At 40.1% G+C, this 16,461-nt stretch overlaps 1 protein-coding gene across 2 annotated transcripts in view; it reads left to right on the top strand.

Annotated features, from left to right (window-relative positions):
- Positions 1-574: 574 nt before the first annotated feature.
- The window catches only part of TRUB1 (TruB pseudouridine synthase family member 1), a 32,893-nt gene continuing 17,006 nt past the window's right edge, over positions 575-16,461 (top strand). For both annotated transcript variants that reach the window (XM_027528926.1, XM_027528925.1), the window contains exons 1-3: positions 575-895; positions 4,836-4,934; positions 11,149-11,204. In XM_027528926.1, coding sequence (XP_027384727.1) covers positions 604-895; positions 4,836-4,934; positions 11,149-11,204 — 447 coding nt within the window. In that variant the 5' untranslated portion in view covers positions 575-603. The remainder of the gene's footprint in view (positions 896-4,835; positions 4,935-11,148; positions 11,205-16,461) is intronic.

Genomic DNA, 16,461 nt, shown 5'->3' with positions numbered 1-16,461 from the left:
CTCATGCGAAGAGCTGACTCATTGGAAAAGACTCTGATGCTGGGAGGGATTGGGGGCAGGAGGAGAAGGGGACTACAGAGGATGAGATGGCTGGATGGCATCACCGACTTGATGGATGTGAATCTGAGTGAACTCCGGGAGTTGGTGATGGACAGGGAGGCCTGGCGTGCTGCGATTCATGGGGTCGCAAAGAGCCGGACACGACTGAGCGACTGAACTGAACTTTCTGTTCTTGGATGCTGGGTCTACTTAATTCTTAAAAGGGATGGGGGAGAGATGTGAAGATATTTCTCGCCGAAAATCTACACAGCCTTGGTGTTTGGGTTCGGAAACTGTGAATTACACGTGCGGCACCGAATTAACCCTACTTAACAAGCAAACAGGATGATAGAAGAAAAACTACTCCATCAGAGCCCTCAGAAGGGTCAGAGACTCTCAGCCAGCACGAGAAAACCAAAGACTACAACTCCCGCAAGCCCTTGCGATTCCACCCACCCGGGTAACTTCGAAGCAAGGGAAAGGCAGGAGGGATGTCGGGCGCGCTCCTTGTTACGTCATTAGCGTGCGACTCCAAGATAAAAAACCGGTCTGGACTACAAAAGCATGGCAGCTGCTGAGGCGGCGGCGGCGGTGGTGTTGTCGTCCTTTCTGAAAGCAGACCCAGCCCCAGTCCCCGAAAGTGCAGGGACAGCTGCAGCAACGGCCGCCACATCCTCAGCGATGGCTGCAGCCGCGGCGGTTGCGGCCGCGGCCAGGACCGGATCCGAAGCCAGGGTCTCCAAGCCCGCGTTGGCTACTAAGCTGTTGTCCCTGAGCGGCGTGTTCGCTGTGCACAAGCCCAAAGGGCCCACTTCAGCCGAGTTGCTGAATCGGCTGAAGGAGAAGCTGCTGGCAGGTACTGCAGCCGGGTGGGGACCAGGCGGAGGCCATGCGGTCGCCGTGAGAGCGGAAGCTGCACGGAGCATGCTAGGCTTTTTGCCCTTTCAAGGCTCAAGTGATAAAAGGAAGGGAAAGGGAGAACGACCACTGTGTAAACTCTGGACAGAAATCTGGAGCATCTCCGGCTAGGACTTGTCCTAACGTGAACTCCTGTAGTCTAGTTGGCAGTTGTCGTTCTCAAGGGAAAAAAAAAAAAAAACAAGAAAAAAAAAAACACAAAAAACAAAACCTACACACCCACAAATAAACTTCTGCTCTTGGGCATGCAGACCAATTTTCTGTAATCTAATCCCTCAGAAACCTTTTGTTTGGCTCACATAAGTGAACTGTACCCAAATGAATCACTGGCTCTCTACACTCCAAAGCTGCTTTCTTAAAAATATGTTGGAAATGTAGATATTACTTAACCAAGTCTTAACACTGTTTTTCACAGAGTGGACATAAGAATTATTTAAAGTCCCTTGCACAGATACAGATTCTAATCCTTACCCTTTCAGAGATAGTGATTCTGAGGGTATGGGGTGTTTTTAGGAAAGTCCATCTTTAAACTGTTGCTCCCAATGATTTTGGTGTAAGCAGTCTATGGACCACATTTTGTTGAACACTATAATTTGGTCACTTCTAAGAGCATTCTTTTTGTTTGTTTGTTTCTTTATATACACTGGGAGAATATTAGAAAATTCTAAAGGATCTCTCAGTTTGTCAATCCAGTAGTTCGTTTCATACAGTGAAATCAAGGAACTTTTAGTGTTTTTTTGACACCTGCAGTAAGCCAGATCTGAAAGACACCAACTCCTCCTTAACTGAGCTCATAGCAGTAATTTCTGTAGCCTTTGGTGATAAAACTATTTAACTAGCTTTTCAAGGCCCTCCAGAGCCTGGCCCTTCCTTATTTTTCCATCAAATCAGTACAGGAAATTTCTTCTTTGAATAGTGTCCCCTGGCAAATGTTACTGCTTCCCTTTTTATTGCAAAAACAAAGTATTCTGGTAGGAATTTGTTAATTAAAACTGACACATTACAGGTTCAGATGTTAGTTGGTAAATTCCTGAAGATATTTAATACCTGTGTTATATCTGCTCATTCTTTTGTTAATACTTTCATTATACTTTGTTATCTGTAAGGATGTTGAAGGAGGTAATTACATCAGGGACAAGCTTTGTGGTGTCGTCATGGAGTTGATTCCGTCATAGAATTGCTTTCCTTTGGCCTTATTTGTTAGCTAAGCTATGGCTTTTTTGTTCCTCAAAGTAATAATTTCTGTTCTTTCTTTCAGATGGGTTTCTCATAGGATTTCTCATAGGATTAAAGCCATAGCCTGGCTTTCTGGTTAATCGGTCTCCAGGAACTGAAATTTCTTGTTGAAACTTAGTTAAAATTGATTGTTTCCGTGCTGTTGCTGAACTGTCTTCTGGAAACCACTCACTGAGAAGTAGACATTCTGATTATTCTCCATCTCTATATTGCTTGTGATTGGCCAATTCGATATTTATGTTAGCTAGACCAGGGCTTTCTAAATGCTATTCTGACTCGTTGTCAGAATTTACCTGGAAGGTTCTCTTAAAGATACAGATTCCAGAACACAACATTCTAATGCCAGCCAGGTTTGACAATTGCTGATTTAGGCCACAGTCAGTTGTCATGGCCCTTATTAATATTCCTTGCCTTTAACTGATTCATCTGGCACTAAAATCTCTGCTCTTCTGTCTTTTTGAATCCTTCAAGGCCTAAAACATAGCAGAACTTTATAGCTAGAAAAGATCTTAGTAAATATTCATCCTTGATGCCAGTGGGGTGAACCAGCTTCCAACATAGTAGAGGTAAGGTATCGTCAAACTTGGAAAAAGGGAAAAGCACAAACGGAAGACAGTAAACTTTAGGGCCTCCATTCTCCGAGTGCTGTTAAGTTAAAAATACAAAGAGTTCCCAAAATGTTTCTATAAGTACAGTATGAGAGAGTCATAATGGGTTACAGGTCAAGGTGAAGGGTTTGAAGTCTAGGCCTAGCCTTACAGTTCATGTTAAAGCATATCATCATATCTTTCCAAGCATGGTGATGTCATAATCAGAGAGTAACATTAGGATCGTGTTCCAGACACCGGAGTTCTAACTGACTGCTGCTGCTGCTGCTAAGTCGCTTCAGTCGTGTCCGACTCTGTGCGACCCCATAGATGCAGCCCACCAGGCTCCCCCGTCCCTGGGATTCTCCAGGCAAGAACATTGGAGTGGGTTGCCATTTCCTTCTCCAATGCATGAAAGTGAAAAGTCAAAGGGAAGTCGCTCAGTCGTGTCCGACTCTTAGCGACCCCATGGATTGCAGCCTACCAGGCTCCTCCATCCATGGGAGTTTCCAGGCAAGAGTACTGGAGTGGGGTGCCATCGCCTTCTCCTCTAACTCACTAAGGTGGTAATTAAGTGGTGATTACAGCCCGGCACATCCTTTTGGCCTTTTCACCTGGCTTCTCCACTGTTGCTCTGCCTTCTCTCCTTACCTTGCTCTGTCCTTGCTTTTCAGTTTCTTGTACTCTGTTTCCCATCTTCTCTGTGTCAGTGGTAAGGCATGCATGCTCAGTCGCTTCAGTTGTGTGGGACTCTTTGCACCCCTACGGACCGTAGCCCACCAGGCTCCTCTGTCCATAGGTTCTCCAGGCAAGAATGCTGGAGTGGGTAGCCATTTCCTTCTCTAGTGGATCTTCCCAACCTAGGGATCAAACCCTGGCCTTTTACATCTCCTGCATTGGCAAGCAAGCTCTTTCTCACTAGTGTCACCTGGGAAGTAAGGAAAGTTTTATGGGTTTGGAAGGATACAGATCAATACAGCTCTTCCTGCTTCTCTCTCCATTCTCATCTGAAGTCCAGTAGCTAGTATTCTCTCAATATATTGTTATATACCATGATGATGATGATAACAGCATATTGGTATAGAGCTTTGAGTTTTTAAAGTACATTCAGGTAGCATTATTTCATTTTATTCTTTACAATAGGAATATGAGATAGGCCAGGCTGGCATCTTTTGTTTTTTTCCTGGTCTCTATTTAAAATCTAAATGCTTTGGCATATAAGTGGCATCTTAAACTGTTACCTTCTTGCCATGTAACCTTTTGGTGAGATTAGCTTCTCTAAGGAATTGGTGACTTTTGACTAGGAGAGGAGGGCAGATATACAGATAGTTTGGGGACATAGTGTTCTCAGAAGTAACCCTGAATGAGATATACTCCAGATGTTTAGGTAGCTGGAGTGACCAGCAGAGAACACCAGGGAACAAGAGAGATTTTAGAGGTGGAATTGAGGACTTTTAAAACTAGCTGCCTGTGTAAAAACTTCTTCTCATCATCCTCCATCTACCAGCCCACTACTGCCAGGACTTTACTGGATCTTTGTGGATTAGTGTGGATATTTACTCAGTTAAAAAAAATTTTTTTTCCCTTGCAAAATGAGTTCTAGGTTTTCGACAGCTAATTTGGGAATACTATTTCTTTGTAATTTAGATAGTGTCTGTATAGTTTAAAGTCTGTTCTTTGTCAGTAATGTTGTTATCAGTTCAGTCACTCAGTCGTGTCCAACTCTTTGCGGCCCCATGGACTGCAGCACGCCAGGCCTCCCTGTCCATCACCAACTCCTGGAGCTTACTCAAACTCAAGCCCATCGAGTTGGTGATACCATCCAGCCATCTCATCCTCTGTTGTCCCTTTCTTCTCCTGCTTTCAATCTTTCCCAGCATCAGGGTCTTTTCAAATGAGTCAGTTCCTATAACCTTAATATATTAAGTTTGTACAGTACTTTTTATTTGTTTTGAGTACTCCATCCACACTGCCTCATCCCATAGTAATGGAGATTCTACTTCATTTCTCTAAGTAATTACCTTTTTTTTTTTTTAATCCCAATTACTCTTAAAGAAGCTGGAATGCCTTCTCCAGAATGGACCAAGAGGAAAAAGCAGACTTTGAAAATTGGGCATGGAGGGACTCTAGACAGTGCAGCCCGAGGAGTCCTGGGTAAGAGATATGAATGGAAATTTGATGTAACTGCCACTTATATTAGAAAGCAATATTGATTAAGAACAGACAAAATTGACTAAAGCCATGTCATTTTCAGTCTACTTGAAATATTTCAAATCTACTAGATTTACAGTGCCAACTTCTCAAGAAGCCCTTCTACAAGGTATAGAAGGGCTATATTAGGGTATATTAGAAATAGCCAGTTTCGTCTGTGGAGTGTGGTTGGACCTTGAGAAAGGATTTGTATCTGCAGAAAAGAATTAACACAGCAGGCCTGAGTTCACTATCTTTCTGAAGGCCTGCCTGCATCTGGGGACCTGGATTTGGGGTTGAACCCACCCTTCCCCATCTGATAAGCGTGGTTTGGTGTGCCTCCGTGGTTTGTGTAAACAGTGTGGTTTATGCTGGACACCTGCTGTCCGTCTTGGAGTCTGAGATTTTTGTCCTACCACGCAGTGAGAGGGTGCATGGATGACCATTCCTCTCATCCCCTCCAATAAAAACTATGGATGCTGGGTTTCCAATGGGCTCCCTTGAGCAGGATCATTGTACACATGTTATTCCTTTTTCAGTTATGGAAGGAAACAGGATCCAGCTGTGTAAACTTAGGATGTCACTGTAGATAAATCTTAGCCATGGGTGAATCTTTCAGCGTGGGAGAGTCTTGGGGACTCCTGACACAGTATATGACTCTTCTTGTTTTTTTGCCTGTATCTTCAGAAAATGAACCTTAGAGTTACTCAGAGGAAGTCACTTTCTCTTGGGGACATTAGTTGATTGTCTTACTGCATGTGGAAGAAGATTGATAGAATTGATTGAGGGAAGAAGAGTCATTTGCCCTTTTTTCTTCCACCTTTTTAATTTGTATTTTTTTTTTTGCATCTAGTAGAGGTTCTGAGGGAACACCCCTGTGGCTCTGTGGTGAAGAATCCGCTTGCAATGCAGGATCTGCAGGAAATGCAGGTTCAGTCTCTGGGTGGGGAAGACCCTCTGGAGGAGGGAATGGCAGCCCACTCCAGTATTCTGGGCTGGGGAATCCCATGGACAGAGGAGCCTGGCAGGCAACAGTCCATAGGGTCGCAGAGTCAGACAGGACTGAAATGACTTAGCACACATGCAGAGATCCTGAAGTCTTTCTTTTTAGACTGCTAAAGTGTGTATCCGCAGGATGGGGTATGTTTTTAGATACCTTTTTATAACTGTATCCATAGTCACAGAAATACACATTTGGAATTCTCCCTATTTTCCCCTGCCCCACATACTAGAAACAAACTTTTATGAAACAAGCCTACCTTTTTACATGCCCTGGTGTTTTTTATTTTACTCTATTCCATTTTTTTTTTACAATGTTGATCATAATCCCCTAAATTGATTTCATGCTGTCCTAATGGAATGTGACTCATGCTTTGAAAAATACTGTGTTACAGCATCCAATCCATTTTATTAGAGCTAAAATTAGATGCAAATAAAAACAAACCTGATCTAAGCCAGCCAAAGGAAATGGATGCTTATTTAGAAGAAAAGGATAAAATTGGTAAATAAAATTATATTTTTCAAGAAAATTGGAAACAGTATATGATTTGCATTTTCTAAAATTTACAGATTTTATGTGATGCATGTTGGCAGAACATCTTTACTTGAGGTTAAAACACGTGAAAATTCATTTTCCTGAGTTAGAAGACTTGAATAGGCAAATTCTGACACCTTAACTACTGTTTCTGACCATAATAATTGATAGTCATTTATTGAGCACTTATTGTATGTGAGGTCCCATGGTTAGTGAGTGGTGAGATCAAGAGTTGAACTGGATGTGCTGAGTGTTAAAGTCTCTGCCCTAACCTGGGATGGCAAATAGCTGGCACTCCTGCCTTTATTCCCCATGTCCACAGCAGAGATTACTAATCAACCACAGCATTCTTTACCATTGCTTCCAGAAGTGGGTTCATGCTTCTTATCAGTTCAGCTCTTGAGTTGACGCCTATTACAGCCTTCCATTTCCTAAGGCGTCCATGCATGCTCAGTCGCTCAGTGGTGTCTGACTGTGACCCCATGGACTGTAGCCCACCAGGCTCCTCTGTCCATGGGATTCTCCAAGCAAGAATACTGGAGTGGGTTGTCATTTTCTCCTCCAGGGGATCTTCCCAACCCAGGGATTGAACTCGTGTCTCCTGTGTCTCCTGCACTGGCAGGTGGATTTGTTAGCACCGAGCCACCTGGGAAGTCCCTTTCTAAAGCAAGAACAGAAGTCCAAGAAGAAAGGGGATAAAATGTGCACTTATTTATGAATAGACCAATTGTATTAATTTATGATTGTTGTTAATCATTGGCATGCAGAAAATAGTAATATTCAGGGTACTGAGTAAAGAAGTTTATTTTTTACCCTAAATCTAAGGGATCTTGTTGAAAGCTTCCATTTTAATATTGTGAAAGGGTGGCATTTGTTAGAGATTTGTGTGAGTGGAAGAAATTGCATTGGAAATAATTTTCTATTTGGAGGCTTAATTTATATTTGATCACACGTGTCCTTCAATGATGATATAGTGTGTTCATATGTCAAAATTATTAACTTTTTTCTTAATACCTGTGATTTCTATTGAGAATAGTTTTTTTAAAAAGTAGACATTTAGTCACAGAATAAGGAAAGTTTGTTGTCTAAATTCTACAGACTGTTAAGCAAAGTTGATTTTTGGTGTATGGTAAAATGAACACTGGGCTGTAATCATCATGAGTTGTATACTGGCTACCTTATTTACTAAGTACGTACACCCTGAGCAAATCCTGTAACCTCCCAGAATTTCAGTTTATCTCTTAAAAAGTGATAACATCTACTATAATTCTCAGAAGGTTTATTGAAATATCTTAGGAAATGTCTATAGTATACTGATATATACTCTACCCTGTGAAGAGCTTTGTAAAAGGGCTTTTTTGTATTGTTGTTGTTTTTAACAAAACTGGACCTAGTAGAAAAATACACTTTTACTTTCAACATTTTAGGCTGTTTTTGCTGTTTTGAGGGGGAAATATTGATAGTAAAGATTTAAGAATTTAGCTGACAATTTAAAATATAATCTGAAATTCAGGTTTATAATTCTGTTAATCTATATTTTATATAAGTACTAGAAATATTTATAAAATGTTTTCAAATATTAAATAATTATCACATATAATACATATATATTATATAAAGCATATATATTTCTATAAAGAGGGCTTACGAAATTCTGGAAAATGCTGTGGTAAGCAGAATAATGACTTTGCTAAAGATGTCTGTGTCCCAGTCTCCAGAACCTATAAATATGTTAGGTTACATAACAAGGATGTGTTGAAGTTGCACATGGAATTAATGTTGTTGATCAGTTGACTTTAAGAGATATCCTGGAATATCCTGGTGGATCCAGCGTAATCACATGGGTCTTTAAATTGGAAGAGAAGGCAGAAGAGTGTCAGAGAAGATGTGGCAATGGAAGCAGAGATTGCAGTGATGCGATTGCTGGCCTTGATGAGGAAGGGGGTCCTGAGCCAAGGAAGATAAAGAGCCTCCAGAAACTGGAAAAGGCAAGGAACTTCCCCTGGGAAGCCTCTAGATAAAGGTTCTCCCCTCGGGCCTCCAGAAAAGAAGGCAGTGTGTTGACCCTGTGATTTATACCATAGTAAAAGCCACCTCAGATTTCTGACCTCCAAAACTGTAGGATAAAAAGTTTGTGTTGTTTTAAACCACTCTGTTGGTAATTTATTGCACAAGCAGTAGGAAGGTGATATTCAGTATAAATTACTTAAAACGGAACTAAGTTTTGATATACTATTTTGAAGTTTAACTTTAAAACTTAGAAAATTATGGTGAAAAAGGTTAGAAAATACAAGAAAACATCAAGTTGAAAGTAAAAAGTATCCACCTTCCAGCAATAATTATTGTCAACATTGTGGTTATATTTCTCCCTAGCTTTTTGTCTGTGTAGATTTTTTTAATTCAGCTTTTTTATATATACTCTGGGCTTTCCCGGTAGCTCAGCGGGTAAAGAATCCACCTACAGTTCAGGAGACACAGGAGACATGGCTTCAGTCCCTGGGTTGGGAAAATCCCTTGGAGGAGGAAATGGCAAGCCACTCCAGCATTCTTGCCTGGGGAATCCCCATGGACAGAGGAGCCTGGCGGGGTCGCAAAGAGTCAGAAGCAGTTGAGCGCTTGACACAGGAGACTGTATACGTGTACGAGCTGGGTTACTCTCAGATGCCTTCTTGTCTACTGTGGATCACTGAACCAGCAGAGAAATCATCATCAGTCCAGCCTTTTCACTATGATAGAGTCAGACACATCAGCCTGCTCTTAACCCTGCATTCTGGTTGATAAAGCCACTGTGCTCATCCTTGTGTCTGAGAATTTGTCAATTTGTTCCTTTTTAGAACACGCTTCTCTCTTGTCTGCATGTTCAAATCCTGTACGTCCTTTAAGGCCTAACTCTGAAGGCCTCAACGAAGCATTCTCTGGACTCCGTTGCCATTTAGAGTGACCTCCTACAGTAGTTATCATCCCTGTGTTCATTTTGACACAGTCATGTACTGTTGTATTGTTATTTAATGTTATTCTTTCATTAATTCAGGCAACCTTTTTTTTTTTGAGCACTTGCAGTTTCCCTCGTCTGTATTGTATTTTGCCCACGAGATTATAAGCCCTTTCAAAATCAGGATATGTGCTATTCCATTAAAAGTGTTCTTGGGATGGAGTGCCTGGTAGCTGCTTGCAAAATATTGATTGGGGTTTCTTGAATGGAATAAAATTGAATCGAATCTTTGTTATTATGATACAAAGTTTTTGCCTCAGCAGCAGGTGCTCTTATTTGAAGAGTGCTCTGCTCAACAGAAGATCCCTAAGGCAGACCGTTTTTATGTTAGTCCTTGAACCACTATGACTATCAAAGAAGCTGAGAGGGGCTTTGGGATAGACTTTATGAAGGAATGGGGATGTGCGCTGTGTTTCAAAGGACACACTTTGAATACTTTACTAAAAAGTTGGTACTGTAGGCTTTGGGACCCTATTGAGGATGGTTCAGGAGCTTTGTGCAGTGGAGTTTTCAGAAATGGTAATGAAATGGTATGAATTGGGAGAAGAAGAGGTAGGATGTAGAACAGAGAGGTTGATTTAGGCTGGTGGCGGTGAGAGGAAAGCCTGGATGAGTAAGTTGGCAGGGGGATGAAAGGAAGGAGGTCTGCTGTTAGTCTGGTTGGAATTTTAATTCCAGCATTTACTGGTTGTGAGATACTGGGCAAAGTTCTGAGACTCTTACGCCTCAGTTTCCTCAGCTATCATATAGGGATAATCGTATCCTCTTGTTTTAAGGATTAAATGAGCTAATAAATGGAAAGCACTTAGAGTAGAATTTGATACTTGGTAAACTCACTGGATGATATCTGCCATAAACATCCATGATAATTCATTCAACTTGCCAGTCATTTCTCTTTGTTTCTTATAGTTCTGAATTGTGACGGATGTATTGTATGTGTTCTTTTACAAAATTGTATCCGCTAATGAGAAATACTTCAATTCTTATGAAACTTTGCTTGCTGTTAAGTGAAGAAATGATTACATCTTCTCATCTTTGGCTGGTGAAATGTGTTGTCACAAGGATAATGTTTGAAATTAAGGAGACAAGTGGGCCATTGTACTTTTTATTTGGTCCATGCAAACATATACTCTCCAGACTCACATTTTACCCTGTATTATTCTTTGTGTTGTGTTGATGTGTTATGTTTCTATTTTCTTGATTGTATACTGCTGGGCACTAATCATCTTTAAATGGTTCATTAGTTACGATGATAGCTTTTGCTTTAATAGTGAACTCTGTTAGAGACTTTATCATCCCAAGGTTAACTGTAGCTTTTTTTTTTCACTGATGCCCATATAATATTCCAGTGAGTCCTTGGAGATTTTTTCAAAACTTTTTGTTATCTAATTGTCTGGATTGAGGTTTCTAATATTATGTTTCACACTTAGAGAAAGAAAGAAGGTCTCCTCCCTACCGCCACTTCAGAATTTCTTACTTGCATGACAAGTTCAACTGATTGGAGTAATAAGAGCCCTGACTTTATGCTAAATAAGTGCCTTTTCTAACTTTACATATGCCAGGAAACTGTGCCCAGTGTATGTCATAAAGCATATTTTTAAAACCTAGTTTTCACAATAGGATATCATAATATCTCTTTCTTTGATTTGTAGTGGTTGGAATTGGAAGGGGAACAAAAATGTTGACCAGTATGTTATCAGGGTCCAAGGTAAGAATACTGGAATGGTTCTGTTTTTCTTGAATGTTTTCTTAATGGCCTATGTGTTGGATTTTATCAGTTAAAAAATAAACTGTATAACTTGCTTGAATGAGTGTCAATCCTGGGTATTAATCACAGTGTCTATAATCATGAAATCTCAGATTCAAAATATTGAGACTGTAAATTCATAATTGAAAAATAAATTTGACTTATAGAAGCAAAACTTTGTGGTACCTATAATTCTTAAATATATGTGTTTAGTTTTTGTGAGGGTGTTTTTTGTATGTTTCTTTTTGTTTGTATAGTTATATTTCTTAAAGAAAACTTAAAGATCATAAATTCTATTAGTTTTTTTTAAACCTTAGAATTTTTGTAGAAACAATATCATTTGGTAAGCCATGCAGTTTCCAGCAAAAGACATGTTTTGTTCAGTGTTTACAAAATGTTTACTAACTAAAAGAATGGGGCTTCTTAAAGATGATGTTACATCATTCCTTGACTGCATGTAAAAGCATCTTTAAGGCTTTGAATAGGAGAGGGAGGAGGGATTAAGTGGGGACAGGAGGGGTTCTAAACCTGGGCTTTAGGCCTTGAGTGAGAACCCTCACTGAACTGGCAAGGTGGAAGGAGCCCTGAGATGAGTCTAGATGTCAGTGTTTCTCCTCTCTGGGCCTCTTCCAGCTTTAAAAGAGGTAATAATATCTGTATTCTAATTAGCAGCTAGATGCTGGTTATAATAGCTTGGACTTGGGACCAGTGAAAATGGGGAAGATAGGAAATGTGGAAAATGTGGAAGGAAGATTAATAATCCATTAGGAAGGGAAGAATTTCAGCAAGTTCCTGGACTAAACTTTTTACTTGTTTTAAAACCCTTGTTGCAAGCGGGTTATAAATAGTTGGTAAAGTGCTTTCTCGGAGAAAGCAATGGCACCCCACTCAGGTACTCTTGCCCGGAAAATCCTATGGACGGAGGAGCCTGGTAGGCTGCAGTCCATGGGGTCGCTAAGAGTCGGACACCACTGAGCGACTTCAGTTTCACTTTTGACTTTCCTGCATTGGAGAAGGAAATGGCAACCCACTCCAGTGTTCTTGCCTGGAGAATCCCAGGGACAGCGGAGCCTGGTGGGCTGCTGTCTATGGGGTTGCAGAGAGTCGGACATGACTGAAGCGACTTAGCAGCAGCAAGCAGCAAGGTGCTTTCTAAATTTTTTCTTAGAAAAGAAAATGTGGTCAAAGACCATTTAAAAAATTTACCATTTCACTGCAGACTTTTATAAAAATATAATTAATATCAAATTGCTAAATAAGTTTCTAAGCACCTTCATTTTCTGAACATATTCATGGTGGGTACTGGCCCTTAGGCCAGACTCTCAGGGCCAGAGGTCTAAGTAAGTGTTTCTTAAAATGAAAAGCCCTGGAAAACCTATTGCCTTTAACATCCCATTTTAGTTATTAATTGGCATAAAAAGCCTGTCTTTCGGTTGGGAAGGATCTTCATACCTTAGATAAATGGAAGAATCTCCAAAATCATAGAACATAACAATTGTGTCAAAATGGAGGAATTTGACAGTTGTACAGTAATTTGAACAGTGTATTTAAATCCTGACATGTGGAGGTTAGAATCTGTTTCTAGTACAGAATTTTCCAATTGCTTAATATATGTTTAATTTTAAAATATAAACCGTGGTTATTTTGATACAAGATTATGGATGATTTTATTTTCTTTCTTCATACTATTTGGTATTCTTCAAAATCTTTACAATGAAAAGTCACTTTTTAATAAAAACATAAGATATATTTTACATTAAGGCATTTGTTTGTTTGTTTTCCCCACCAAGATAAAATGTGTTAAGTTCACTGAAATATTCATTATCCACCCCCCTAAAAAAACCCCGTAAGTACACGTAACACATTATATGTTTTTGAAAGGTTTTACATGTAAATTCCAGACACATTTCCAGAAGTATGATGACTGGAAAAATACATACATCATTGGCTCTTGTTTAAATTTTATTTATCACAAATCGTTTTGGTATTCAGCTAGGAAAGCTGAATGTCATACAGTGAAATCACTGATCTTCAGATGACTGTAATATAAGTAGAAAACTCCAGGTGCATCTTATTATAGAGACCTAGTTCTTGGGTACTTCACCTTTGCAAAATAAGAGTTATTATTATCTTGGTAGCTGTTCGTATTTCTTATACTTTTAATTTTAGATTACATGCTTATGGCTCAGCTGGTAAAGAATCTGCCTGCAATGCAGGAGACCTGGGTTCGATCCCTGGTTTGGGAAGATCCCCTGGAGAAGGGAAAGGCTACCCACTCCAGTATTCCGGCCTAGAGAATTCCATGGACTATATAATCCGTGGGGTCGCAAAGAGTTGGACACGACTAAGTGACTTTTACTCACTTGTTTAAAAAATTAAATCTTTTACATTTTACCTTTAAGTATCAACGCTCCTGGTGGCTCAGAGGGTAAAGCGTCTGCCTGCTATGCGGGAAACTCAGGTTCGATCCCTGGCTTGGGAAGATCCCCTGGAGAAGGAAATGGCAAACCATTCCAGTACTGTTGCCTGGAAAATCCCATGGACGGAGGAGCCTGGTAGGCTACAGTCCATGTGGTCGCAAAGAGTCGGACACGACTGAGCGACTTCACTTTCACTTTCATGTTGAAGGTGACACTTTTATCAAAGTAGTTAGAAGCTGTAATGAATTTTTAAAAATAGCCTTTGTTTTTCACACTGGCCAGAATCTTGGAGATCTTTTTTCTTAAGCAGTGACTTAAAAATTTTTTTTGACCAGGACCCATAATATGTCTTGGTATATTTAGAGGGGAGTTACCACAAGGGTAGAGATATCTAGTTCCAGGATGGCAGATACTCATTGTTCGGGTAACAATCGTATCATATACCCCATTGCCTTACCATCCAGTCCTAATGAAAGAGGTTGCTAACGGAACAGGGCCTAACACTCTTTCCTGCTGAACCAAGAGACGTCCTTAGAATCCTGTTCAGTGTGCTAAATACCAGTTCATGCAACACTATCAATTAATAAGTAGAGAACTAACCTCTTCATTAAAATCTTTAGGCCATTGGATTAATTCGCCTTCATTTTGTAAAGGCAATTATTTAGAGCACCCTGGTGGCTGGGAGGTAAAGAATCCGCCTGCAAGGAGACTCAGGTTTGATCCCTGGGTCTGGAAGATCCCCTGGAGAAGGAAATGGCAACCCACTCCAGTATTCTTGCTTGGGAAATCCCATGGACAAAGGAGGCTGGTGGGCTACAGTCCATGGGGTGGCAAGAGTCAGATGCAACTTGGCAACTAAACCACCACCACCACCACTCCTTATATGCATTCCTACCTAGTCAGATCAGAGCAAGGTTTAAGAAAAGAGCCTTTCCTGTCTTTATCATTAGCTTTCTCTCCTGTCTGTCAGGCTTTGCTGTGCCGATGATCAACTTTCTCTTGAGTCATTTTTTTCTCGCTGCATTCTCTTTTGGGGTTCTGAGTGTATTATGTAAAAAAAGCACATAGGTTTTCTGTACAGGGCCTGTTACACAAAAGTTGCTCAGTAAATATTGTTATTACTGTTTCCATGTGTTTCATCTATCCCCAAATCTCTCTCTCCTGAGTTATAGGCTGTTGGGTCACTCTGATTACAGATGCCATAGACATTAACTTTATTCAAACACTTTCTATTGGAAATCTTGAATGCAGTTAATTTCATTCCTTTTATTTCTACCTCTGACTTTTTGATGGCCTAGGCAAAAATATGACATTGATGAGAAAGAGGAAGCATGCCAGTTATTTAAGGAAGAAACTTTACTCTGGGTATTAAAGTCAAAAAGAAATTTTTTACAGTACGGGAGATTGAATGATAGATAGTGGTTCTCAAAAATAGTTCTACAACATGTGCAGAAGTGGCTCTGCATGAAACACAACAGGTAAAATGATTCTAGGGGTTAGGTGAACACATCCCTTTGACTTAACTTGATCTAAGTATGGAATATAGCTCACCCAGAAGAAGGCAATAGATTCACAGTCCCTTTACTGTCTTCCATAAATTACACTTTCTTTGAGCCAGTCATTCAGGAGAAGCTGGATGGCAGATGGACCCTGAAGTAACAGGCTTTGATGAGGTTTTGGAGTGTTATCTTTATTAGCTTCCTATATTGCTGATTAAAAGTTGGTTATTTATATGTGCTTTTGAAACCAGATGAGCCATGGAAGGGTTGATGTTCTGTTATGAGATTGCTGGTGCCATGAAAATGCTCTTAACTAGCATTTCCCAGGTATAAGGCTGCTCTCATGTCTACGTGGAGAAAAACCATAGCGCCCTAGGCAAAGCCAGCATTTCAGCAGAAAGCAGCCTTTGTATCCCCTCCAACCATTGAACGGGTATTATCACTGGGTCTACAGATGTTACCCCCCAGATGTGTTCAGAGGAGAGTAATTTCCCCCAGGTGTACACAAGCATTTTTAGGTTAACTAATGAGTGTCAACTGCGAAGTGTGACTTGAATAAAGCTCCTCCTGTGAAACTTAGCAACTCTCTAAGATTGGAGCATCTCTAATCCACTTACTCCAGAGGTTCGTCCAATTTGCACCTTTTCTTCACACTCTATTAATATTCATTATATTTCGTAAGTACTATATTGAAAATTTTGAAGGACTTACATTTTATGCACTGTATAGAGCTGTTCCTTGTTAATGAAGACATTCAAAACCATGTTTCAGCGTGGTAGCATAATAAGCTTATCATTAATAAACTCATATTTCTGCAAAGTACTCCAGCTTAAACTGCTCACATAACTGCCGATTCTTTTCAGTGAGAATTCTGTTCCTTGCGTTTTTCTCGCTAATTCCTGTGATCCTCGAAATGAAATTTGAATTTGACCAAACGAGAGGAGAATAAAGAATATGTAGTACCAGTGTGATCCAAGACAGAAAGCAGAACAATCCTCAGTTAACTAGGAGTGATCTAATTCTTCACTTGTGAGTAATGAGCAGTTCTGAGAAGTGACTTTTATCCTTTCAGAGAGCTTAAGACATAGCCATTTCTCCTTACAAGAAACACATATGTACATTATCTCTGCTGTACTAGTTTTTACATATTTAGCTTTTGTTTAAATGCATAATCAAGTTCCTAAGACTGAGCTTGGTATTTCATATAAGAAATAATAATTAAAAATTAATTTTAGTTGCATGTGGAGTAATATTATTGCAGTCCATGGGGTCACAGAGTCAGACACAACTTAGCGACTG

Source organism: Bos indicus x Bos taurus, chromosome 26 (assembly GCF_003369695.1).
Source record: "Bos indicus x Bos taurus breed Angus x Brahman F1 hybrid chromosome 26, Bos_hybrid_MaternalHap_v2.0, whole genome shotgun sequence".
NCBI classification, from domain to species: Eukaryota; Metazoa; Chordata; class Mammalia; order Artiodactyla; family Bovidae; genus Bos; species Bos indicus x Bos taurus.
The sequence above is the reverse complement of the archived record's forward strand: the minus strand, read 5'-3'. Positions and strand labels throughout refer to the sequence as shown.